The following is a 27987-nucleotide window of genomic DNA, read 5'->3' as shown; positions in this document are numbered from 1 at the left end:
TTTAAATGCTTACAGCTCTGGGAAAAAAAATATTAAAGGAGAACTCCGGTCAATTTTAACATTGAGCTCATTTTTTTGTAAATTTGGAGTGCTGTCAATACAGAGAACAACTACAAAAATCGGTGTTGCCTACACCGTGTTATCCTCTTTTTTAAATTTGCACTCTGTTGACTTCAATGGGGCAAGTTTTAAACCTGCTTTTAGCCTCTTAACATCCTTGATGTGTCATACAAGTGCCCAGCCATGTTGAGTGATTCCTTCAGAGTGAACACGAGTGAATCTGACTGCAGTAGATGTGAAACATATGAATAAAAATGATGTTATTTCAGCCAGCGCAAATACCTGTATTTACATCCTGTTTTCGGTCGAAGTCCAAAGTAGTCGATTGTCGAGTTCACGCGCATAGGTTTAGTTACCTCTGATCACGCGCGTGAACTCGACAATCGACTACTTTGGACTTCGACCGAAAACAGGATGTAAATACAGGTATTTGCGCTGGCTGAAATAACATCATTTTTATTCATATCTTTCACATCTACTGCAGTCAGATTCACTCGTGTTAACTCTAAAAGAATCACTCACATGGCTGGGCACTTGTATGAAACATCAAGGATGTTAAGAGGCTAAAAGCAGGTTTAAAACTTGCCCCATTGAAGTCAACAGAGTGCAAATTTAAAAAAGAGGATAACACAGTGTAGGCAACACCGATTTTTGTCGTTGTTCTCTGTATTGACAGCACTCCAAATTTACAAAAAAAATGAGCTCAATGTTAAAATTGACCGGAGTTCTCCTTTAACTATTTCTCTGGTTTTAATATTTTTAGGTACGTTTGAGTAATTAAATATATATATATATATATATATATATATATATATATATATATATATATTATTCAGGGGGGTATTCCAGAAAGCAGCTCATGAGAAATTAAGAGAAAGCACACCGCCATCTTACTCCGACAAAAGTGACTTGAACGCGCACCTGCCGTCATAAACACGACTTCCCACCTCGTAAGTACGAACTTCCCAGGAGGACTTGAACACACCATATACTCAGAGTCGGATGACCTTATGGACGCGTTTTTGGAACCAGCTCGAGTAAGCAAGGTGTGGTTTAATCAACCGAGAGTTCAGGGTATGTTTGACGGCAAGATAACCCTGCTTTCTGGAATACACCCCTGTTCCAGAGTATCCATATTTTTTTTATTTTTTTTACACCAGTAGTTTTCTCAGCATTTCCTAGAGTTCTTTACTTTAGAATTTAGTTTTCCCTTTATTTTGCCTTAGAAGTTTGCTTTTATAGCTATAGTCTATTCCTATAGCTTTAGTTCTCTGTTTTTCTCTTTATTTGTTTGCTTCTTCTTAGTAGTTTATTGCAAAGCATTCGTTTCTGCCATCTGTCGTGTCTCGTCTTGTGTTTGCTGTGTCTCTTGTTTATACAGTCCTGTCCTGCAAGCTGAGCTTCCCTGGCTGCTCACTCTCCCTGCCTAGCAGCAAGACCGGTGCAGTGCCTGAGATACCTGAGTGTTTAGCCTGTGGTGCGTTAGTTCTTGTCTGGCATCGCTACTATCCTCGCGCTGCCCTGCCATTTCTGCTCACCAGCCTATCGTCCACTTGGGCTAGTCACAGCGGCAGCTCTCCCAGCTTGCCTGTTATTGTTCATGATTCCCTGCCCATTGTTTGGACCTCTCCCCTTGCCTCATTGTGTCTTGTCTGTTTGTTAATAATTCAGTCACAGTGTAACTCATTCTGTGCTTGAGTCCTCTCTCAAGCACACACATATGCTGACAACACAATCACCTTTTGAACATGAAGGAACATCACAACTCTGAACAGCAGAAGCTACATCACAAGTATTCACAAGTAAGTAGAAATGTTACATGTAAACTGAATATTCTTGTCATGGAAGAGCAATAGGAAGATATGATGTGTTAGTACATGTAACATGCACAAATAAATGTACTGTATAAATACAAATGTTCATTTTCTTTTTGTGTTCTACAGTATTGACAGTCAGTTTTTACCTACTGTCTCAATCTGTCAGTGTGATCCACAAGAGCGTTCAGATAGATAAAACTGACATCATCTTAATATAATCAGTCAGTCAACAAAAAATGTTGGGGGAAAAAACAATATATTTGTATACAATTAATATTATGGTGAACAAAACACATTTTGACCAGTGTGGTTCACATGACAACAACAACAACAAAAGCGACTGAGAAAAACGAATGACAGACATACAATATAATTGAACTTGAGTATGAGAGGATTATGTAATGTACTGCCATTTAACATAAATAAGTTTGAGTTTGTTTGTGAATTTGAAGAAAAAAATAATAGGTTAATTATAACATTTAATAGTATTGATGGTATTAATGTATAACTTTGTAAATGGCAGATAGAAAATATAGCAAATTTAACAATAAATAAGGTTGGGTTATGTAAAATGTGCTGGATGTATTAGACAGATATATAGGCCTATATAGATGCTATTACAGTTTACACACAAATACTGGTACTTGAGACACAATGACCACAACATTGACCAACCCCCTGAACCAATTCTGCTAAACTACAAGCACAATTCCTGCTTTACACTCAAATTGCAGTTCTAAAACACTACACACAGTTCTCTGCATATGGCACAATTTTCATGCAGAAAATTTAGTTTTCACAAGGAACACACTGCCATTCAAATATGCACACTGACTCATCACATGGGCAAACACCCGTCACACAGTTTTACAATTAGCAATCAGAGCTTTAGCATAAAAGGGCAACAGGTGAGCTCTTCAATGGAGCAATGGATCCAAACATTGGAATTTTTTTTTTTTTTACTGTAACTGTATACAGTAAATATTTCTGTTGTTTTGTATGTAAAACCACTGTATGTACAACTTTGTGTTAGGATGTATACTGTGTGCATCGCTTTTGTGGGGAAAATTAAATATATTTGTTACCGTGTATTTGTGTATTCTGAGTATAAAAAAACAATATTCTCAAATATTTTACAACACACTTATGTATGTACTCTCTGTAGTAAGTGTAACACTGAACAAAAAAAGGCTTAAGTCATTATGATGAATGGAGAAGAGGTGTTTTCCATTCATCATAGTGTTTTACATTGAGCACGTCAGTCTTCAACTGGTTCTTATAAATGTCTAATCATATGATGGTTTGTGTGTGTCATTTGAAAACAAAATACCATTTTGAGAAGAAATAACATTGTTTTGAATGTAAAGTTTCATTTCGCAGGAGAATTGAGGGGTTGTGTGTGTTTTTTTATTTGTGTGTAGAGTTCTGAGAATATGAGGCATGCTTTCAGAAAATGTGTGTAAACAATTGAGGAAAAACTGTAATGTAGGCTATGCAGTGTATATTAATAATAATGATCAATTGCTGTTTAATTATTATAACTAATAATATATTTTTCCCAGATACAGAATTAAAAATAACTGCAAGAAACTTGCAGTCAACCTGAAGTCAACCTCTCAGCTGTTCTAACATTTCTGTCCTGGCTCCTTGACAAGCGCATGCGCAGATCCAGCCACTAGTGTACATACAGACTGGTAGTGCGCATGCGTGTAATGGACACGCACAGTTCAAGTTTTTATGTGAAGTGCGCACGCAGAACACTTTCCAAACAAAACAGTGGAGCCGAGGCGTCACGACCGACTTCAGACAGTTTCCGAATCTAATTTAGCACAATTTTGTGAGCTTTAGTTTTGAAAAACAGTGTTTTAAAATAGTATGATCAAGATGACAGTGACTTTGGTTGTATTAACCAGAAGGTAGCGAATACCGATCATGACCGAAGTGTCAGATTGTTTGGGTGCGAAGCAGCTGATGGGAAGCGATAGACGGGTCCAGTTCTCCTGTTCTGTAGAGATCCACGGCGCACAGACAGATCCCTGACACCCTCATCTCACCCGTGGATTTACTGAGCTGCTTTCAACTTTAGACAAGCGATGGAAAGCGTTGGGAAGTACGAGTTCAACAGGAAAGATTTAATAGGACACGGCGCTTTTGCTGTGGTGTTCAGAGGAAGACATAAACAGGTAAGTTGTACATTTCCTAATGTTCGTAACAGAATATGCAAATAATCATTATACACGACTGCCATAAAGTAAAACGATCTCTTTATCCATAGAAACATAATTTTGAGGTCGCGGTGAAATGCATTAACAAGAAAAATCTCGCCAAATCACAGTCGCTCTTAGGAAAAGAAATCAAGATATTAAAGGTGAGTTTCCTAGTTAGACGTTGCGTTTGTTTGTGTACGCACACATGATTGCTTACTACTTTTAACATGTTCCAGTTGATATATATATTCACACAGATATAGTTAACATGTCGAAAATCGGTGTGAGCTGTTCTCGCTATAGTGACGTTTAGCTATTGATATAAACAATGGTTTAGCAAATATCATCACCTTTTTATAGCAATTACATGAGCTGCTGACTAATGTTGTGAATCCCGTGTGTGTTTTCGCCAGGAGCTGAAACATGAGAATATTGTCAGTTTACTAGACTTTCAGGTATGTAACTTTATCTGCTTATTTGCTATAACTCGTGTGGGAATGTAGTTATTAGGTGTATATGTCTAGGCCTACTGTGTTATTTTAAGTGGTTTCTAATCTAATAAAACAGAGTTTTTTTCTCTTCATGTTACTGAGGATATTTATAACTGGAATATCGCATGGCTTGGTGTTGACATTATGGGTGCAGTTCCCTTCATCTGATTGGTTAAACGTTAAACCCCGCCCACTGATGTCACACACTGTTTATTAGCAGCTTTAGCCAGTCAACCATGGCGAATAGATGCAGACTATGACTCACGATGAGTAATGATTTCATGTTGCAGTATCTTGCATCAGAAGTGAAACCATTATCTGATGATATCAAGGTGGGCAGAGAAAATCGATAAACCCTCCAACTAAATCTCATACCTCTTGTGGCAGAAGTACTAAAAATAAACAGCCGAATGGCAGCCATGACAGATGTCTATGTCTATTGAAGTATACACCTAACACCTGTGCACGCATTAGCCAGCACCTGCCAGTCCAGCTCACCCTTTTAACCGACTGTCTCTATCATTTGCATACAGAACAGACGTTGTCTGATGTAGGATTCCCTTATCATGAATAGAGGACTGGACTGGACTCCAGGCAGTCGAGCTTATCTGATGACAGGTGGTTGTCTCAGGTGTAGAGAGCTTAAGAAACTTAACACAGTGGGTTACACCTTCGATCTTGCGGTGTGGTGCCCTTCAGCAAGTATAACAGGTTTACTTCAAATTGTTTGTAGTGTTATATTCTATTCTAAATTGGGGTTTCCCGTTGGATCTGTGAGGGAACTGCAGGGGTTGCTGAATTGATGAAAACCTTTTCAGTCATAAAATTAAAATAAATAAATAATTTGAAAATATTTTATAGGTCAAAGTAGTAGCCTATAGCTGACATGCACAAAAAAAAATCCCTGTTGTACTATCAAAGTTGTATTTTATGCAAATTTTAGTACATTTAGTGCACTCCACTACCCAAGGCACCTAGTCGGAGATTTTTATTTTAGATTGTAACGAATTGCAGCTGAATGGACTGGATTGCATAGTTAGTCAAGCCTCTCACCACATTATCCTTTGAGAATGACCTGACAGTGAACGCACACAAATAATTCATGCTCGCTCCATTACACCTCACGCACTGCTAGGACAGTCACAGGAGCATTTGATACTAAACAAACCTGCGATTATAGGACCACCACCTTTGACTGGCTCCAATATCAGTCTAATCTCCATCTGGGCAGCATTTATAGTATTTTTCATGGGTTTGTCCAGCTGGGTTGATCAGCAGACGGCCGCCAGGCATTGGATCCACCTGACAGCACAATGTGCACCAGGTGGCTGGCTGCTGCCCTGCATGAACGCCGAACAATAGCACACGAAAATGACACTTATGCTTAGTCAGTGAAACCCAACCCTCGACCCCATCCCGCACTCATGGAAAACATGCTGTGGAACAGCTTTGAGTTTAACGATATTTGTTTTAAGCTTTATGTTGTTTCAGTCTTTTGTTGTTGAGAAACACCGTTGTATTGTATGCTCATGCTGATGGATCATAATGTTTTGACAGTCTTCTTTATGGCCTTGTAAATGCGTCTAGAGAAGATAATTTGAGTGTATTTTGCCCTGTGTGTGGTCTATAGCCTTGGGCTTTACCTAGTTTACTTTGCATTACCACTGATGGCCTGGTTTCATTTCTCATAGATTCTGCACAAGCACACACACATGAAGCTTAACGTTAAGCCTTTATCCACAGTAATTGTGTCACACTTTTAAAATTAGCTGTTACACAACTTTGAAGTCATAATGGTTTGTTGTCTTTCATTAAACAAGTTCTATGTAATATGTTATTAAAGCACGCTCCTCCCAGTGCTCTGTAACGCTGTATGTCAGTCAGCTGTGGCTGTGGGTAAAGACACCTCCTGCTTCTGTCCCGACTGCTGTAACACGCACTGCATGGAAATTGGCCAAATAGGACTTTTGTTGCACAACAAGTTGGCCATGTTCATACCTCATTCAAACGGGTCACCATGGCACTTGGCCTGTGTGGACATATTGATCAGCTCCATTAATCCTTTCAGAAGACTACATTGTAGCTCCATTAATCCTACATTGAATTTCACTGGCACGAATGGGCAACAAACCACCTAAAATCCATACCGGGTTGGATTATGCACACTAAAGGTCAAAGGGCATTTTTAAGGTGGTTTCTCTTAGTGACTACTGCACATTAGGAGGCTCTCAAAGTTCATGATTTGGCCAGTGAAGAGCATGGTGTTGCACTGAATGTGCATTTATTTTGTACACTGATTAGCATAAAAACATAATCTTTTTTATGAAATAAGACAACATTTTTAGGAAATAAGCGTTTCCCAAAAGTATCGTTGGTCGCAAGTTCTGTCAATATCAGCAGTTCAGCGTGTCGGTGTTTACCGAAACCAGCTCTCGGCCTGTGGTTAGAAGCAGAGTTTCTTGTTTGCATGACATGTGGACTCAATAAATCCTTATCTTGAGCAAAATAAGCAAGCTGACATTCAGTACAATCTGTATCTTTTATTTGGAATACATACAAATGTAATTTATGTCGTTTAGATTGGCAAGAGATTGAAAGCACCGTTTTTGAAGATAGGGCATGTGCGGACTTGCTAGTGCATAAGAACGTGTCTCTGATTAAATCTGGAAATAAAGCAAAATAACAGAAAATAATTCCAAATATTCCTCAAATGACATGTCCGTCATTTATAGCAAAACATCTAGCATTAATTAGATCTCAAATGGATTCATTAAGAGTTATTACTCCACCACGTGCATGTCATCATTAACCAACGTTGTTGAACGACCAATTTACGACAATATGGTTTCTGGAAACAGTCGTGACTAGCTAGTTGACTATTAAGCAGCGATACGTCGTTGTACGGGAAACGCACCCCAGAATGGTTTTGAAAAGTGCTCAAACATATATTACCATCAAATATGCACATTAGGAAGTCCATACAATTATAAGACTCAATACAATTATTCAACAATAATTACAGCATTAATAATTGTGAATCAATAAGTCATTATTTTATATTATTATAAATAATATTACTTTTATATTTTTTCATTTATACTTATATAATTTATTAATTAGTCATTCTTTTCAGTAATTATTATTATTAAATATTTTTTGGATTTAATAAATAAAATATATCTGATGATAAGAAGGGGATTTTAGCTTCAATTGTGCACTCAGCTTTAGAGATAAACTAAAGCTATTTCATCACTTTTGTGCGCTACATTTGTCCTTCAACAATTTGAAGTTTTCACAAAATAAAAGCTCGCTATTTTAAACTCAAATGCAAAAGGAAAACAATTCTCACAGCCCAAGGTACCTGAAGGTGTTAATCAAATAAAACCTGTCATGCAGACACTTATTGTGATTTGTATTGCTTGCAAGCACATGCTGTAATAACACACTATTGATAGAAGGTTTAGGTAAGTGTAGGCTTTGTATGATGACTCACTGGCGTCTATTGTGTGTCCAGCCAGAGGCCCGTCCTGATCTAGACAATGTAGAGTTCCTGCCATGGCTGTCATATGGCATGTTGCTGGGTGTTTCTTGCATATAATCAATTATAAATATTTCACTTTGTGCCACATGTGTCTGTCTGCAGGAGATATCGGGATGTGTCTATCTTGTCATGGAGGTGAGTCCAGATGGCATGCCGCACATCTCACATACCCACTGTAAACCTCAAAATAGACTTTGTGAGAAGTAGAGGAAAATCAGAGGTCAAATTTCACCATCCCTTGCAGGATGTCCTTTATGCAAAGCTTAATTCACACTTCTGTGTTATCATTGTCAGCATATAGCCATTTGAAGCCCTTGTGTTATTGTGATTACTCTCTCTTCCGATGAGTTTGTTTTGTGTCAACTGTACACTTACAGTGTTTGACTGTCTCCTCTTACAGTACTGCAATGGAGGAGACCTAGCAGAGTATTTACACTGTAAGTACACTGACCTCATTTGTATCTGTCCTTCTTGTGTGAACGCACAAATTAGGCACTAAATACGTCTAATTAAGATTTTTTTGAACTATTATAAGAGGCGAGGTGTCTTGTTTTTTCCATGTTGTTATACCTGCTTGGTTTCTTCCTGTTGGCTAGTCAGATCAGACATATATAGTGCAGCTTTTATGCAGAATCTTTACACAGACTTTGGAGCAGCACTGAGCCTCCATAACACAACAAACATTTGAACCTGTATGCTGAAGATGTCAAATTCAGATGCATCAAGAATTAAAATACTTCATAATTGCTTTCATGTCATGGTTGATATTAAAATGGTGTACTATTTTATTGAGATAAATCAACATTTAAATACTAAAAACGATGTTTTGTAAATGCTACAATCAAATTAAGACATCACAACATTATAATATACTGTATGCACAATGGATACTCAATTTGAGATTTGCTGAAGATTGCATTAGTAAAAAGATTACATGATTACATTAGTAACAGTGTTACTAAATTATTAGTGTTTTTACAACTCTGGTTTGTAAACAATTAACTTAAAGTGAGAGTTAGATGATGGAAAAGTAAATGTAAAACGTATTAATATTGGAAATGACCATTCCTATCCCTATCCCCTTTTTGCTAATCTAAATGTTCTATATCTCTAAAATTCAGCTATTGGGATGATCTGTTGGAATTGTTGGAATTGTTTCTTCATCATCATTTTGTTTATTCACAAAAGGATGATGTATCTTCATTTCTCTAATTCTTTCTAAGTTTGTTTATTAAAGGCTGATTATTGACAGGACTTAAAAGGGATAGTTTACCCCAAAAAATTGTCATGATTTACTCTCCCTCATGTTGTTCCAAACCTGTGTGAGTTTCTTTCATCTGTTGAACACAAAAGAAGATATTTTAAATAATGTTGTTAACATTCAGTTGACTGTGGCCATTGACTTCCATAGTCTCATAATCTCACAGTCAAAGTCAATGGCTACCGTCAACTGTTTGATTACCAACATTCTTATATATATATATATATATATATATATATATAGATAGATAGATAGATAGATAGATAGATAGATATAGATAGATAGTTATATATTATATTCAGGGTGTGAAATTAACTTTTTCACTCACTGGACAATTTGGCTTTTAAATAATTTTTAAGGTACTGGCCATTCAGAACTTCTACTAGCCCAAAAAAAAAAAAAAAAAAAAAATTTATATATATATATGAAGACTTCTAAGTGCCATCTGAAAATTTCTTCTAAAATTAGCACTTTTATCAAGCTCGTATATTTAATTTCACTAATTTCACTTTAATGTCAATTATTAGGTCATTTTCATTGCCATTAAAGTGAAATAACTGAACATAAACATACGAGCTTGATAAAAAATTATAATTCTAGAAGAAAATTTCAGATGGCACTTAGAGGCTTTTGCATCTGAAGTCTTCATATATATATATATATATATATATATATATATATATATATTATAAAATTTGTATTTTGTACATTAATTTCTTATTCGAACAAAATCCTGTCATCCAGCATCTCCTCCTTTCCTCTTTCATCCTCATCCTTTTCACCAAAAATGTATTTTAGGTGGACAGATCAGTACAGTACAAAGAACATAAAAAAAATATAGGATGTTGGAAAATAATGTATTTTCCGTTAACCAAATGCTTTTTAATCTTCGCTATTTGCTTAAATGCAAATTAACAAGTGCTCGCCGTTATTTGTTGTGTAGTGACGTGTGTGTTCAAGTAAGCCAGATGTGAGCAGATTCTGCTCAATACGCTGTATTTAATATATCATGATAACTCATGAGTTGAGTATTTGCGCTAAATCTGCCAAATTGGCTAGTGATTTGACAGCGTTACCCGCCACAGTTGATCTTTACCCGCATTTGTTTATTTTAAACCCGGGTTATATTTGTGTTCAACAGAACTTTGGAACAAGTGATGACAAAAAAATGTTGGGTGGATGTTTTTTTATTTTAAAAAAATGACAAAATCTTTAAACATTTTTGGGTGAACTATTCCTTTAAGATCAAAGTCCGTTTCTCAAAGGTTGAAGCTTTAAACTTGCTTTGGACTTTGACTTGCTCTTGAAACTGCAGATATATTCACAAACAAACAACTCCCCTGATCTCTCCTCAGAAAGATAATTCAGGACCTCTGAGAATAGCTTAGTTTCACACATGTGCTGCCACAAATAGAGCCTGTTTGGATGTGGTCTCACCCAGACACACACACACACTTCGGGGTTCCAATAGATCTTCATCTAACCATAAACTTTTTAGCGTGGCTATATTTAACATGTTTGCGTTGGCCACTCTTTTTTTAAGCCATCAGACATGTAGCGTTGTTCAGCTTTAGATTCATGCCAGCCTCATCAGGGGCCGTGTTTGCCTTCACCCGCTCACCTCTTACCACAGACTCACTGGCACAACACCAAGATCCCCTGCTGAAACTCAAACCAGAGCCTGACCTCATTCACCTGCCAGTCTGTTATCTGCCCTCTCCTGCAGTGGAAAAACATGAGGGCTAAAAATAAGACTACATGAAACCAGCATGTTTTGAGTGGAAGGAAAGAGGTACACTGGGAGAAGGGGGGCATGAGCTTTTGGAGGTGGATGGTAGCTGGACATTTAGTTTTTGATGGATTGCTACTTCTTTGTAAACAATTATGTAATATCCCACAATTATATATAATATATATAACTATTAATCAAGTAATTATTCAACTATATAACTTTTTCTTCATAGCTAAAGGCTCCCTGAGCGAGGACACGATCCGCGTGTTACTGCAGCAGTTGGCGGGAGCCATGAGTGTTTTAAGGAGTAAAGGCATCATTCACCGTGACCTAAAGCCCCAAAACATTCTCCTTTCGTACAGCACAGGTCGCAGGGCCAACCCCAACAACATCTGCATCAAACTGGGTGAGTGCTCCGGGTCAAAGTACACAGTTTCTACCAAAAGAAACGCAAAGACTGGTCATGGATCAGTATGTACTGATAATGAGACTGTGAGATTATGAGTTATCAGGTTTGGCAGTGGTTGGCTGTGGTGTTTTTGTTCTTGTGTTATGACTGCGGTTTGTTTTCGGTGTTTACGACGTTATTCTGTTTGCTCTTGAGCGTTATGTAGACACTGTGTGTCACTACACAGCTGTGTAAAGTCAAACAACTAAAAGACACTGACTGTAAACATTCATGCACCAACTTCCCCAACCAAAACAAGCTCCCAAATGTAGTCCTTAGCACCAAACACTGATTTTCCTTTCTATCTCTCCCTTTAGCTGATTTTGGCTTTGCACGTTATCTGCAGGGAAACACGATGGCCGCCACACTCTGTGGCTCTCCTATGTACATGGTGAGTAGATGACTTCAAAACTTTCATGTTCTGTATTATCAAAATATTCAGGAACAGGCTGCAGGACTAAGTTAACGATACTTGGACGTTTTGTTCTACAACGGAGACCCCTGTTCTACAACACAAATTACAGACACTCATATTGAAAAGGCATATTTTTAAGCTGTTTTTTTTCTTGTTTTTTTCTTAATAATATCGTCAACTTATGTTTACCACAGACCTTATTTTACTCCTAAATTGAAAAACCTTTTTATAAAAACCAAAAGGAAAATCTTGAGGGAGCCACTGGTAAATTAGTCGTCCGGGTTTTGACGTCATCCCTGCATCACTCTATTGGTTGGATGGTTGTGGTTTGCTATTGTTTGGTCTCGTGTGAGAGACAGGTTGTCCCGCCCTCGCGCTATTAAACACATTCATCATAGAAGGGATGTTGTTGCAAGAGGGAAGGGAAGTTATTTTGATTAAAGATTGCAAGGGCACATGATGTGCACAGATAATTCATTTAAAGGACAAGTTCGGTATTTTACACTTAAAGCCCTGTTTTCAGATCGTTTCTGATGAAATAGAACGGTTAAGATTGAAATTTGGACACATGCTGCTCGCCCGAGAATTTTCGGTTTCTGTGGTAGCACCCCCCCACCTCCACAATGGCTGCATAGGTGCACTGGAACAATCCTTCCTAAAACGCATTAAACTTTCGTTTACAAAGACGTGAAACTCACCGAGTGGTCAGGGGTGTTCACTGATATGCTCACACAAAAATCGCTGCAAAAGATGCTTTGCAACAGGTTTTATCGTAGTTTTTGTCCAACTCCATTGACTTGTATTGGATATGCTGTGAGGTACGGTATTACAAAAACTACGATTGGTTTATAAGCGCTTCCCATTACAAGTATTGGGAAGATGTTGGACCATGTTGTGCTGAGACACTGAAAACACTGGATCATGAGCTGCTATCGTGTAAAAGAACCCAGTGCCACGCTTTACTCTGAAACACACAGTCATAGCCTTTAGTGATTTGATAATAACACTAAATCATACTACGATTTCGATTTTATTTCAATGAATTGTTCAGCCCTACAGGAAAGTATGCCATATTAAAGTACTGCTTTTACTTGACTTGTTTGAAAAACAGCAGCCATGTATTAGATATTCTGACTTACTCTGTATGACTTGACTGACTTCACATGTTTTTGAGTACTACTTGTCTTGGTCAACTTTACAGGCTCCTGAGGTCATCATGTCACAGAATTATGATGCCAAAGCTGACCTGTGGAGCGTAGGGACCATCATCTACCAGTGCTTGACTGGCAAAGCCCCATTTCAGGTCAGTGACACACACACACACACACACACACACACACACACACACACACACACAACATATTGTATGACCTAAAGAGAGAAAGCTTGTTTTAACCTTTCACACCTCCTTTTTAGGGGAACTCTCTCTGAAAGATTATTGCAATTTAATAAACAGTCAGGCAAAGTCTTCAGTGTCACATTAGAAATCATATATGAATATATATCTGTACTGTCACTTTTGATCATTGAACATTTTTGCTGAATAAAAGTATTATTTTTTTATATTTTTTTTTATAAACTCTTACCAAACTTTTTAAAGGCAATGTGTAATAATCAAGAAAAAAAATGCCATCAGTGCCACATATTGTGAATTTCTACTACGTCACTACTGAAAACCTTCTGGAACCTTTTCATTGCGAAAGCTTAGCTGGCTGGCACCCTCGGTTATTTATGCCCTGTAGAGTGTGAAACATGATTGTGACATCTCACTGATAAACATCACCATATGCCTCTACAACTAAACACACCCTCTGATTTACTAACAAACACTCACACCCACACATACACACTTGCCCACTCATATGGGCAGCATCTCGGGTTGCACTACTAGAAAAGGGAGTTCTTCGTTTTTGCTGTGTGATGAATGTATTGCAAAATAAAAATGCATGTTTGTGTAATTAGTTGCTGCAGTTTTTCCTCTGAATATTGCCCCAGGCTGAACATTATTAGTTTATGATAATTCATTATTATAATCATGAAAGGGTGATGTGCCATCATGTATTATTAAGATCACCTCTGTTCATACAGCAAACTTTTGAGCCTCCTCTAAGCACACTGTGTCTATTTATGGGTTCACATTTTAGCCTTCAGAAAGAGTTAGTTATGCATTAGGAGCTTCTGGGAGTCTTGCAATGTGAGATCAGTCTGCAGATGGGTCAAGATGGGTCACTGAGTTCATTCAGAACAGACCAGTCACCTTTATCCTAGCCGTTGTGTTTACCTCATCTTGCATGGAAATATCACTTTTAGTGCGTGTTCCCGCAGCCATTAGAAAGCCTTTATGATTTGTAGAAACAGTCCCTTTAGTCTAAAATCTAGCTTCAGATCTGGAACAAATGTTTACATCCCAGTTTATAAAAGAAGAATGTAGTAAAGCCGTGTGATACTGTTCACAACAAACTATAGTATCAGTATAAAGTTTAAAAATATGCATGATATTTGCCTTCAAGGTAGTGCATAGTTTTAAGTTGCAAAACCTGCTGTAATGCTGCTCCAGTGATTCTGGAGAACAGTTAGAACAATGCTCAAGTATTAAGGGCCATTGCTTTCTAGCCCAAGTCAAGAAATATTCAGATTCAGGTCCCTCACTCATTGTAAATTCTTATTTTCTTTTTTCCCCCCAGATGATCAGTTAATTATAATGGTCAACACAATTTCTCAAATTCTTTCTCTTTCTAAAATCATTTTCCAGGCAAATACTCCTCAGGAACTGCGGCAGTTCTATGAAAGAAACCGGAGCCTGAGTCCCAGGTAAGTGACCCTGAGGACTGCATGTTAGTCATCAATCAACATGATCCGGTTTAGTGTGTGTTAGACAGGTGCAAAGGTCTCTGGTGTTGTACATTTAAAAGAAATTAATACTTTTATTTAGCAAGGATGCATTAAATTGATCAAAATCTTGTTAACTTTCTATTTATCAAAGAATCCACAAAAATAATAAGCAGCACAGCTGTTTTAAACATTGATAATAATAAGAAATGTTAATTGAGCACCAGATCAGCATAGAAAGAGACTTATTTCACAAACACGGGCAAAAGCGACCCCAAACCTTTGAATGATAGCGTACACAAGGCAGTAGAACTGTTTCTTTTCTCTCTTCCATCTTTCATTACTTTCCCTCTTTAAAATGAAAGCCTTATTTACTTACCTAGACTGTTGCAATGTTTGCATTCATGAGTATCGCTTTTCTACTTACTCAGTCAATTACAGAGTTACTCTGGCAACACAAAGAGCCCTTGCACAAGAATATAAACATGCACACAGAACTGTTGGTTGTGATTCCTGTCAGTGTTTAACACAACACCTAAATGCTTTTCCCAGTATTCCACGTGAGACCTCCAGTCACTTAAGGCACCTTCTGCTTGGGTTGCTGCAGAGGAACCACATTGAACGCATGGACTTTGGTCAGTCACACATTTTACTTTACAAGACCCTGTAGGGATCATAAATTGACAACTTATCATAATAATAAATAAGTGATTATTGTCTATTTCAGATCAATTTTTTCACCATCCTTTCATGGAGGCCAGTACATCCATGAAGAAATGTACGATTATGATGTGCATTACTTTTTTCAAGCTAATCTGCTATAGCTTTGGTTACAGTAACATTTACATCTGATCATTGTTGTCTTAGCCTCTCCAGTGCCCGTGCCCACCTATCCCAGCTCTGGCTCTGGGAGCTCCAGCAGCGGTTCCTCAACCGCTCGCCTCACTCCTACTCAGGTAACACAGTAACAGCTCATGATGCATGAAATACACCTTTTTGAGGTGTATCTGTCACAAATGATTATTTTAGTAATCGAGTTATCATCGATTATTTTGACGATTACCGGTAATTGATTAATCTTTTTATATATTTTTTTATTTATATAGACCTAAGCAAAGACCTAAACCTTTAAAATTCCTTAAATACATATATAACAACAATGAGGAAAATTTTAGGCAGATTTACCTTACGAATCTGATGAAACGCAACACGTTGCGTTCCCATATAAACGTTATGAGCAACACAAACTCACAGCATATGCAGAGATGGAGTTTGAGACGCTCCATGCATGTAAATGATAACAGTTCATGTGCTGCAGGATTTACTGTGAACGGAGCCGCTCTGAGACGCACGTAATCTACGCGCATATATATTAAACCCGCAGGACATATATTTACTACATTGAATCGAAGCCTTTGTGAATTCACAATACCACTATACTATAGTATGGTTTTTAAATAGTTTTAACACACCATGCAGCCTTAGAAAACGGTCTAATAATGCGGTTCATGGATTCTCGTCTGTGGAATGCGCCACTTCCTATTCCGTGGCAGAAACATGCTTCCATTGGCTTCTTTCAAAAAAAGAACTTTTGAACAGTAGTGTATATATAAAGTATTTTCTTGACAGTGTGACGCTGAAGCTCTGAGGCCCCTCCCTCAAATGAACCCCACACCGTCTCCAGGTTCCCAGCTGGAAGACTCTTCCTCTGAATCTTACTCTGAGTCCGATGACTTCGTGATGGTGCCGGCTCAGTTCACCAGTAAGATGAGCCCTCACACTCGTTGACCTACTTTGGATTATGTAACAAACTAACCTGCTTTTTTTGTTGCACAAATATAAATCTCAATCTGATCACTCCTGTAGGTGAACTAGTCTCAGCAGAAGGGCAGGACAGTTTGATGCGCAGCGGGTAAGTGAGTTTTACATTTTTCCAATACTTAAAGAGTTAAAGTGACACGGCCCACACACATAGTGTATATAGTTACATGCAACATGCTTCTCAGTTCTAACCTACACAACAGATGTGCTTGCATTTTGTTTCTGCACTTAACACAATGGTTTGCATGCTTAAAAGTGTCACGTGTCGTGAATATTCATTTCAAGTATGTCAGTTGACCTTTTGTGCAATGAAGGAAGGAAGACATTTCTACAAAAAAAATTCACTACAAATTTTCTAATAAATTTGAGCATTTTTTTTTAACATCTGTGTTTGGTCATCTAATGCATTCATGAGTTAATAGACCAGCTAAGATACACGTTTATACTCTACCTTTGAAACGTTTGGGGTTTAGTTAGGTGTTTTAATGTTTTTGAAAAAGATTGTTATGATCACCAAGGCTGCATTTATTTGATCATAAATACAGTAAAATCAAGTAACATTGTGAAATGCTATACCAATTTAAAATACAACTTTTCTATTTTGATATATTTTAAGATGTAATTTATTTGTGTTATGGCAAAGCCTTGGTGAGCAATAGAGTCCTTTCAAAAACATAAAAAAATCTTAATGCAGAATGATTAGGGGGAAAACTTATTTGAAAGTAAAACATTTTTAAATTAATTACAAAATTCATTTAAAAAAACGGATTAAAGTAAATATAACATTATATATATATATATATATATATATATATATATACACACACACACACACACACATACATTTTGCACACACATACAATAAAATCTCGAGATAAATAAATGCAGTACATAATCAAAATATCTAATAGTACAGAATCAAATTGAGTATAAAGATGCAAATATGTAACAAATGCAATATTTTACAAATAATAATTTACAATGGTATAGTATACCAATAAACTTGTATAAATTGGGTCTTTAAACATTATATACAGCTGCCTTTTACATTTTAGGCTAGGGTTCCATTGCATAAGGGTGATGATCATTTTTAGGGTCTGTGGCATGGAATCTAAAAGATTGAAAAACCCTATATTATATAGTTGGATGCTTTAATAGCATAGCAATAATGGCATAACTGTGTATGTGTACTATTTCTAGAAGCTCACTGCTGGGTGTCACTGCTTGTGTGGGTCAAACGCCATCATCCTCCCCGTCTGTCAGAGCCTCCCCAAGCCCCTCCAGGTACTGTGTGTGCATTAGTATGGAGATTAGCATTTAATACAGCAGAGACTGTAAAAACACACACTCTCACGAGCAGCTCACACTAAACAATAGCCTTTGTTTGCTTGCGCGAAGTGAGAGACAGCTGTCTGAGCTAACTAGCTTGAAAAAAGAGATGAAAGTAATTCACAGATCACCAGGGAACAAATGGTTCAAATGTATGTTTGTGCACATGACATACCAACCAATCCCCCCCCCCCCCCCCCCCCTCTCTCTCTCTCTCTCTCTCTCTCTCACTCTCTCTCTCTCTCTCTCTCTCTCTCTCTCTAGGCCTCTGGAGTCATGTGGCAGTAGTTACGCTCAGTCTGTGCCTGTTCCAGTGCCGACACAAAAACACAACTTCCAGAGGATGGAGCACAACCTACAAGTGTCTGACAGGTTGGGTTTATCTCTATCTCTCACTCTCTCTCTCTCTCTCTCTGACATGACAAGGATACATAAATGTGCTCCTGAATGCCCCATGCATCAACACATGAGCTCTGTTTATGTTATTTCAGGACAGCAACACCTGTACATCACTGCTGCTCAAATGGATTTCCAACATGTGGGAGAATGAGGGCTTCGCCAGAAGCAGGAGGATCAAGACCGTTTCTACCTTCCCCACTAGGTAAAGAAACCAGTGTTTTGATTTGCATACTTTACTGGTAGACAAAGAGACTCTAGCGGCGGGGTTTTTTTTTCAGGAAGTTGAAAATAACGAATAAAGTCAGTCCTTTTGTTTGAGTTGAGATATTCATCATTTGCATATTCTGTTGCCAGAATTCCCACATTCATGAAAAGCCTTGAAAATAAATAAATATATACATAAATAATATAAAAATATCAATTTTTTTAAATAGTTTTTGAAGCCTGGAAAAGGTCATAAAAATAAAATAGTAACATAATAAATAATAAGAAAGATTATTAGTTTAACAGTTTTAATTTATAGTTTATTTATGTTTTCAGTTTAACAGTTTTAATTCTTAGTTTATATATACGTTTCTTTATAGTTATGTTTCTTTATAGTTATGTTCTGTTGTAAAATATTAATCAGCTTGAAATTGCTTGTGTGTAGAGTAATGTTCTTTTCATTAAATTTTTAGACAAGTCTCAATAATTATTTAGCAAATTCGTCTGAATCAAAATCACTTTAATTACAAACGATTGGAAAGGTCATGGAAAGTCATGGAAATCAGTCATTTGGTAACTAAAACTACCATTCAAAAGTTTTCAATAATTGAAATAATACATATTAGATGAAAAAATTAAAAATGATTGACTGAAATAAAAATAAGTTGGAGTTGGAGTACAAAAATAGCTAAACCTAAAACTGAAATAAAAACGAATTAAAGACCAAATTACTAAAACTACAATTAACTGAAAATATAAAAATAAAAGTTAATTCAAATTCAAAATAAATATTCAAATTCAATTAATTCAAATTCAAAATATTTGTAAATAATATAATAGTATATTAGCATTGGTGAAGCAAAAGTGAGGAAACCATGTGTTTTTGTTGATCATATAGAGAATGCTGTTTTTTTCAGTGGGAAATGTTCCTGCAACACCCAGTCAGCCCCAGCCTATTGGCAGTAAGACGGGGTTAAATGCTGCAGGTGAAATGCCTGTTGATCAATTTTTGTAAGATATGATTTTTTGTAAGACTTCTTGTTCCAACTTCTCATTTTTCTCTGTCTCTGTTTGTCTCTCAGAGCAACGGCCTGGTCAGGTCTCTCCTCTCTTCACTGACCTGACGACCTTAGACACAACCCTGACTCACAGACCCAGAGGTCATCATCACAGCCCAGAATCTGTAGTGCACAGAGTGAGTAACTGTTGCTGGCTAATCAGGGAATGACAGAACATAAACACAAAAAACAGCTCCACCGCCATAGTGTAAACCACAGGCGTTCCTGTATAGAGCAATAATAGATGTAGCAATGACTTCAACACAGACCTTAGTATAATACATGTTTACTTTAGTTAAAACACGTTCAAGTGGAATTTGAGAATTTGATCAAATATTTTGGTATAATTATATATTGTCAGTACCATTCAAAAGTGAGGGTCAAAATGAATACTTATTAATTAATAATTTTAAAAATGAATAATTCATCAAGCATGCATTAAATTGATCAATTTACAGTAAAGACTTTTATAATGTTTCAAAATATTTTTATTTCAAACAAATGCCGTTCTTTCTATTCATCAAAGAATCTTGGGGGAAAAATGTGTCTTGGTTTCTACAAAAATATTAAGCAGCACAACTGTTTTCAACATTGATAATAATAAGAAATATTTCTTGAGCACCAAATCAGCATATTAGAGTGATTTCAAAGGATCATGTGACACTGAAGACTGGAGTAATGATGCTGAAAATACAGCTTCGCATCACAGGAATAAATTACATTTTAAATATACTTTAAAATATATATTTTTTTAAATAGTAATAATATTTCTTAAGATTGCTGTTTTATTGTTTTTGGTTTTTTATCTTACTGACCCCAAACTTTTGAATATTAGTTAACCTTTATTGCAAATAAATGAAACTTTTTATAGTAATACTGAGACATAATTTCTATATACACTATATAAACCACACTACATTAAAGGCACAGCTAAATGTGACATTTATAATAATGGGCTTATGTGAAAATTGTTTTAAGTTCACTTAAAAGTTGATGTAATATTTTTTTTAACCCATAAAAATATTAAAAATGATGGCTTTTAATTATTCTGTAATGTTGAATGGCTATAATTACTAATGTCATCCACAGAAATTGAGAAAAAAAGGTTTATTTAAAATATACAATCTTTATGTTAAGTCTACATTCATTTGGATTACAGAAAAATGTGTGATAAATTCGTTTTTTTTTAAATCAGTTAACACAGCACTAAAACATATTTGACTACTTTTAATTTCAGTGGGATTTGTATCGGCGGCCCATCTCTGGTCAAACTCCAAGTACGGCGCTGGTTCAGCGAGGCCTGACCGCCCGAACCAAGACCGCGTCTGACCTGAAAGATCTGGCACAGTACCCGGCCACGGGGCCCCGTGTGCCACTTCTCAGGCCAGCGGAAAGAAGGGACATGGTCAAAAGGTATTAGTCAATAAGTGATTGGTTGTGATAAGTTATATTTATTAGTGATGATAAGTTATATTTCATAATCGGCACTGGATTCACTGCAGTGACGTGATTTCTGGAAGACGAGTTTGTGTTTATGAGTCATTTGTGTTGTAGGTCATTAAGTACCGGCCGTCTCTCAGATAAGCTGCTGAAGGCTGTGTTCGGACATCAACTTGACAGGGGCAGCTGTGAGAGCTTAAATTCAGAGAAACCCATGGACACAACAGGTATGAGGTCATGCTAACAGTGATGTTAGCCACTCAACAAAAGACAAGCTTTAAAGTCAGCATGAAACAAGTTGCGGTAGTCTTTTTATCCCTATTATGATGTTTATTCGAGTGAAACAGCTCAAACAAGAATTTGGGAATTGATTGGATGGTTGAATAGTTGTGGTTTGCTATTGGTGTTGAAAGATATAAAAGAGCTGTTTCATATCTATCATTGAATTGTTCAACTGGTCGAGGTTGATGGGGGATTCAGGAAGTAACTGGTAATAAGTGATGCAATACTTTTTAGAGAGAGCACAGTAATATAATTACACTGTTCAAGGCGTTCTTAATATCTAGTAATGAATTACTTTTTAGAGTAACTTACCCTACACTGGTTCCCTCAGGAAGCTATAATCGTTAAAATCCATTAATTTCCATAAAAATATTTATACTGGGCATACAAATGGAAATCCACCCAAGAAATCTTCTTCATTATTTTATTTCATTTTTTTTTTTTTATTCACAAATGACTGGAATACTCTCTTGACCCTGTATTTAAAAGCACCATAACTATGTGCAGTTTTGTATGTGTAAAGTTTATAACTATACTATAAGTCTTACATTACATTACCTAATACCTTTTTAAAGATGTTTTCTTTATATCTGTTGTTAATCATAGTCATAGACCATATTTTAAAAGCGTGGCATCAGGCACTTTTCTTAGTGTATCTGCTGTTGTAAATGCCATTGTGTGCTGATCTCTGTAGCACCCCCTTGTGGCAGTGATGGCATAGAGCAGGGCTCAGGCAGTCCTGCTGGAGTCGTGTTCATGCTGGGCTCTCCTGAATTCGGACACACACCTCCTCACTCTACTCGACCTAGACGCTTCTCAGGTGACACTTCCATTATTTTACTTAATGAGATTGAAACGCATGTATTGCATTTGCGTGTTATTGTATCTGTTAGACTCACAATGCATTTTCAATTCACCTAATCTGCTGTTGAAGTGGGCACTCCCAGCCCAACAAGCCCTGGCTGGACCTACGGTCATTTGCACGAGGCCTACGGCTCACCTGAGAGCCTGCGCTATGGTTACACAGATGGCATTGCAGCAAACCTCAGTGAGGACGTGGCATTTGTGCCACCTGAACTGCCAGAGGAGACGCTTATGGAGGTAAACCAATTGGGCTATACATTATGTATGAAAAATGCAGTCAGTCAGACAGTCAGCTGGTCATTATAAACAGTTGAGAAATAAAAGGCTTGTGTACCAGTATATTGGATCCGTGCAGCTCTTAAAACGACACAGCCTAATATTCTTGTTTTAATGTTAATAAAAAAAATCGCTCACTACTCTTGACTGAATAACTTTTGTAACTTTAATAAGGATTAATGTATATTTAATTTATACAATGAAGAATATATTTTACATTTGATGACTGTATTTCTGTACCTGAAAACTACTGTTAGACTACTGCCTGAAAAGCACTGTTTATTTCAAATGCATCTTTGTTTTGGTGTATTTGTCTATTTATGTTGGCCTGTTGAATGTTAAATCCAATCCATGTTCAATAGAAATAATTTGATGATGGAGCAATAAACTATCTAGTGTACAGTATATGCATAGTATATAGTACAGTGTGTATGCATGCATTTTTTTAATTTGCTCATTTAAAACATGATTAAAAAAACACATCTATTTTAATGACAAAAGTTAAAATAAGAGAGCAAGTGACAAATACCGGTATCGGATTCGGAATCAGCCAATAGTTGTTTGTTAAAATCAGTATTGTTATCTGGAGGAGAACAATTTTTACATTTTATTTACAATTAATAAATAACTGCTTTCTATTTAAATATATTTTAAATATAATTTATTCCTGTGATGCAAAGCTGAATTTTCAGCATCATTACTCCAGTCTTTAGTGTCACATGATCCTTCATAAATCATTCTAATGTGCTGACTTGGTGCTTAAGAAACAGTTGTGCTGCTTAATGTTTTTGTGAAAACCATGATAATTTTTTTTAGGATTCTTTGATTAATAGATAATTGTCGATGAGGACCGTAATCATTTTTGTTGAATTGAAAATGCCATCCTCTTCTTCTACACAGGAGGGGCATACAGACTTGCTGAGCCGACTGCGCTTCATTCTAGCCTTTTCCTACTGCATCACAGAGGTTGCTCGAACAAAGGACAGTGGGGAAAGGAACATGGCACTCGATGCTTCATTCTTAGAGCAGAGCATGGTGGCTGACCAGATCAGCCTGCTGAGCCATGAGTGGAGGTGAGATACTACTCATTCATGCATAAACACACACGTGTTTAACGTGTCATGTGTAGGATATTACGTCACGTACACTGTGAGTGATGTGCACATGTGTATGTAGCTCTGCAGAGCAGCTGGTCCTCTATATGAAGTGTGCCGAGCTGCTGTCCTCAACGCTACACACAGCGATGGCCGGGATCAAAGAAGGCAAACTCTACCCATCAGGATCTGTTAAACAAGGTAAGTCACATACTCCAAGCACATAATCGCCAAAAACAGCCAACAATTTTAATGCAAAAAAACAAAACAAAAAACGGTCCCACTTCATATTATGTGTCCTTAACTACTAACAAATGTTAGGTACTTGTCTTTATTGTGTTCATGTTGAGTTGCAAAACACTTCTGCTGCTACTGAGGTGGGATACGGGTAAGATTAGGGACAGGTATCATAGTATGTTTAAAGGGTGGGTTATCGGGTAAAGGAAGGGTTAACAGTGTAATTATAGAAGTTAACATGCAGGTATTTTTTGAAACAAAATAAAATAAACTGTAACAAATGATCAATAAAAATGTTGGTACATAGTTGTTCATATAAAGTGGAACCGAAAGATCTCTAAATTATGCAACCATATATATAACTATATATCATGGGGAAATTGTCCGAATTATGATTTCTGTTTGGCAAAATAATAGTTTGATAATTGCGTATGTTACCTTTTGCATTTGAACCGTTATATTAATTGTTTTGTGTGTTTCGTGTTTAATTTGACTTCTGAAATTAAACTGACATCTTAATGGCAGGTTGAGTTGTGACAACTTACCCCATACAGAGTGACTATATCATTTAAGGCATGCTATCACAGACATAATCAGTTGTGAAAACAAGATCAATAACTATTTAATGAAATGTTCTATAAAGAAAATATATTTAATGACACAAAGGCATTTATATGAATTTATATACAGTTACTCAGTCACACACAAAAATCCAAAAAAACTCCAGTCTTCAGTGTCACATGCTCCTTCAGAAATCAATCTAATATTTGGTGCTCAAGAAAGAAATTGCGGTAATACTTTATTTTTAGTTTCCCTGTTAAACATTTTACATGTACTTACTATAGTAATAACAGTAAAGTATGCTTAATTATAAACAACTAACCCTAATTATATAGTAAGTTACATGTTGTTAATTAATATTACTCAGTATTTTATTTAGAATTTAGAATTTGTATTACTCATATTAGGTGCATACACTCATGTTAGGTACAGTATTACTCAGTATTTATTTATATAATTACACTGTAACAAGGGAATTTAAATGTATTTTTTTTAGCAAAATCTTTGTGAATATTGTGATTTTTTTTTTTTTTTTTTTTTTGAATTCTTTGAATAGAAAGTTTAATAGAACAGGGTTTATTTCAAATATAAATATTTTTTACCATTCTCCATTTTTACCATTCTAAACTACTTTACTGTCGCTTGTGATCAATCAAAAACTACACATACTGTAACTGTATAAAACATTCATTCTGATTGGTATGTTGTGTTTGTGTGTTGCTCTTGCAGTAGTACGTAAGCTTAATGAGATGTATAAGGGGTGTGTGAACTCCTGCCGTTCTCTCACTGAGAAACTCCAGCTCTTCTTCAGCAGCAAGCAAAGACTGATGGACCGCATGAACATTACTGCTGAGAGACTCATCTACACACACACCGTTCAGATGGTATGAACACACTCCTGTTTGGTTTCTTACAATATGAGGAGACACATCTCCGCATCTAATCTGTAATACTAATAATATGAATTGCACTCCTCTCTTATATGATCAGGTACAGACAGCAGCGCTGGATGAGATGTTTCATCATGGAGAAACCTCTGTAGAGCGATACCATAAGGCCTTACTGCTGATGGAGGGCCTGTCTTTAATTATTACAGAGACTGCAGACATAAACAATATCAACAAATGTGAGTATGACACACCTACTCTTCAGTTCTAAAGTTTGGGGTCAGTACTTGTATACATTTATTTTTATTTTTATAAATTAATACTTTAGCAAAGATGCATTGATCAAAAGTGACATTACAGACATTTATAATGTTACAAAGATTTCTGTTTCAAATATGAAAATAATATGGTTTCCACAAAAATATGAAGCAGCACAATTTCATGATATTATGAAATATTCTAGAGCAGCAAGTCAGCATATTAGAATGATTTCTGAAGGATCATGTGACACTGACGACTGGAGTAATGATGCTGAAAATTCAGCTTTACCATCACATATATATTACATTTTAAAGACAGTAAAATATATATTTGTTATTCAATAAATGGAGCCTTGGTGAATATGAGACTTCTTTCAAAAACATGAAAAAATCTTACTAAACTCAAACTTTTGAACAGTAGTGAAAACACACTAGTTATGTAGATTGCTCATTATTTATGTCATCCAAAGACTTTATATACAAAGACTGTGCACTAATATTATTATTAATGGGAGAAAGTGCAACGCGCAATATAGCGGAATAAGTCCCGCCTTATAAATAAAAGAGCCAATCGCCAGTTAGAAGCACCAGTTGCTATAGAAACAGTTAGTGTTTCTAAGAGTTATGAATGCACATGCACATAATTTTTTATTTTGTTGTCATGATTTGAGCATTTAGAAAAAAAAAATGAAGACGGTTATCAGATTTCATTGGTAATTTCAAATATGAAATGTAATCGTAAGCTTTGGTAAACAGCTTTGGAGAATTTTATGTTTCCCCGTTTCAAAGATGGCCGCCGAGTGAAATGATTTGCCTTAAAGGGACTTTGTCTCATCTCTGATGTACATTTGTTTGCCCTTTCTGTAGGTAAACAGTGTATTGAGCGACGACTCTCCTCCCTTCAGCCCAAATGATGTGTGTGATGCATCAAACCCACAACATCTACATCTCTTTTAATCGAAGTTGCTATTTTAAATTTCGTGAAAGGAAAAACTCACACTCACCCACTCATTTAAAATGTGATACTTGGTTTCCAAAGCCAAAAAAAGGTGAGAACATACTTTTTCATAATTGACCGAGATGAAATCTCCATGATGGCACTTCAAGTGATGACTTTAATCTTAGCACTATGATATGAGAGACAGTGTTGGGGACTGAATGATTAACAGCTTGGATGCTTTTCATTCAATCGTACTAAAACATGCCTATAACGTTAGTCTCATGAAGTTACATGAAATTATCCTGTTTTGATGGATTTATCCTGCATGTTTTTGCATGAGACTGAGGAAATGATAGTTATCTGCTGTATCTGAAGGGAATTCGCAATCATTTGAAACCTCTGTGAGCCAACAACCACCGAGCTGATGTTGAAATAGCAGCCGGTGGTGGATGTGTAGTAGTCAGCTACAGATGTACAGTTCTAATGTGGCAACTGACCAAAAATGTGGCAAACTTTTGCAGACCTACTGATAAAGACTGTCAGTTTCATATGTTGTCATATGACGGTGGGAGAAATACTTGAGAATTGTATTAGATTAACTATCATACTGTTATTCATGTGTATGTAAAACAGCAAAGCACTTTATAAGCCATTTTGCCTTCTGGATTCCTGTAAAGAACCACTGCAGAGAAAGCAAGCCTTCGATGTAATGGCTCATTTTGGTTTAATTAACACCTGAAAGTCAAAGAAAATGCAATAAGAAAATAGTCAATAGCTTGTGTGTAGCATTTTATATTTTTCTGTTTTTAATTGTCAGTCTGAAAGTGATGTTTAAGTTTTCAGTTTGCTTTCGAATCTTTTGCAAGTAAATGACTTTGCACATTTTGCTTGGATGAGTCTCGTTTTGTAGTGATATGGTAGTGCTTTAAATAACCTACCGGTAACTGGTTTAATCTCACTGGACACTCAAAACAAATCTGAGACTTACAATCTGTTATACTTCTCAAATTTTCATATCATGTTTGTTCATTACTTGCACTATTTTTGCATTTTTCGATGTCAATAACTCTAAAGGTGTTTTTTCATATCAAGGCGTTTTTAAGGCATTTAGTCAGAAATGTATGTTAGAAATATGCACATGAAACTTTTTTAAATAATAGTTATGTTAAACTGAGGACAATGAACTCTTTTGTATATGTTGTTACAGTATTTATGATGTGTTTTCTGAAGTTTTTGTCTTATTTCCATTTGCAGAAGCCAAAAATAAGTGCAGAATGCATGTGGTATGGGTGTGTGAGTGTATTCGAATAAATTTCACTTTTATATGTACTCTGTGTATGTTGATTCATTTAAAAATATATGAAAAGCCTTTAAACATTACTAGAACTTTTTTCGTAGTCAGTGTTTAAGGTATATACATGTGGAAAAAAATCTATTTCTGTGTATATAAAATTCTACTACATGATACATAATCCATGCAAGGTGAGTAACGAAGGGAAGCAAACCCTACCGTAGTCCCGCCCTCACGCATACG

At 36.3% G+C, this 27987-nt stretch overlaps 1 protein-coding gene across 3 annotated transcripts; it reads left to right on the top strand.

The window, feature by feature from the left end:
• Window positions 1-3591: 3591 nt before the first annotated feature.
• Window positions 3592-27782, top strand: ulk1a (unc-51 like autophagy activating kinase 1a). Of its 3 annotated transcripts, XM_079638490.1 has the most exons (28): window positions 3600-4060; window positions 4153-4245; window positions 4498-4539; window positions 8219-8251; window positions 8517-8553; window positions 11342-11515; window positions 11875-11948; window positions 13174-13275; window positions 14725-14783; window positions 15354-15436; window positions 15529-15579; window positions 15669-15757; window positions 16431-16563; window positions 16668-16713; window positions 17823-17906; window positions 18216-18323; window positions 18443-18552; window positions 19472-19540; window positions 19637-19749; window positions 20850-21025; window positions 21167-21279; window positions 22029-22154; window positions 22269-22435; window positions 23375-23547; window positions 23651-23769; window positions 25096-25250; window positions 25357-25492; window positions 26381-27782. In XM_079638490.1, the coding sequence occupies exons 1-28, from the start codon at window positions 3971-3973 to the stop codon at window positions 26425-26427; spliced, it is 2802 nt and encodes a 933-aa protein (XP_079494616.1). In that variant the 5' UTR covers window positions 3600-3970; the 3' UTR covers window positions 26428-27782. The 3 variants fall into 3 exon arrangements, with proteins under 3 accessions (XP_079494617.1, XP_079494616.1, XP_079494618.1); XM_079638491.1 differs by lacking the exon at window positions 19472-19540 and having other exon boundaries at window positions 3592-4060; XM_079638492.1 differs by lacking the exons at window positions 3600-4060; window positions 4153-4245; window positions 4498-4539; window positions 8219-8251; window positions 8517-8553 and adding an exon at window positions 11000-11169.
• Window positions 27783-27987: the final 205 nt, after the last annotated feature.

This window comes from Phoxinus phoxinus (genome assembly GCF_949152265.1).
Source record: "Phoxinus phoxinus genome assembly, chromosome: 15".
Lineage (NCBI taxonomy): Eukaryota > Metazoa > Chordata > Actinopteri > Cypriniformes > Leuciscidae > Phoxinus > Phoxinus phoxinus.
The sequence above is the reverse complement of the archived record's forward strand: the minus strand, read 5'-3'. Positions and strand labels throughout refer to the sequence as shown.

Excerpts from the sequence above, each read along its gene's own strand:
- ulk1a (XM_079638490.1), top strand. The coding sequence starts at position 3,971 with ATGGAAAGCGTTGGGAAGTACGAGTTCAACAGGAAAGATTTAATAGGA. Across the intron at positions 8,554-11,341 it reads CCTAGCAGAGTATTTACACT|CTAAAGGCTCCCTGAGCGAG; the intron begins GTAAGTACACTG and ends TTTTCTTCATAG. Across the intron at positions 15,758-16,430 it reads CTCGCCTCACTCCTACTCAG|TGTGACGCTGAAGCTCTGAG; the intron begins GTAACACAGTAA and ends TTTTCTTGACAG.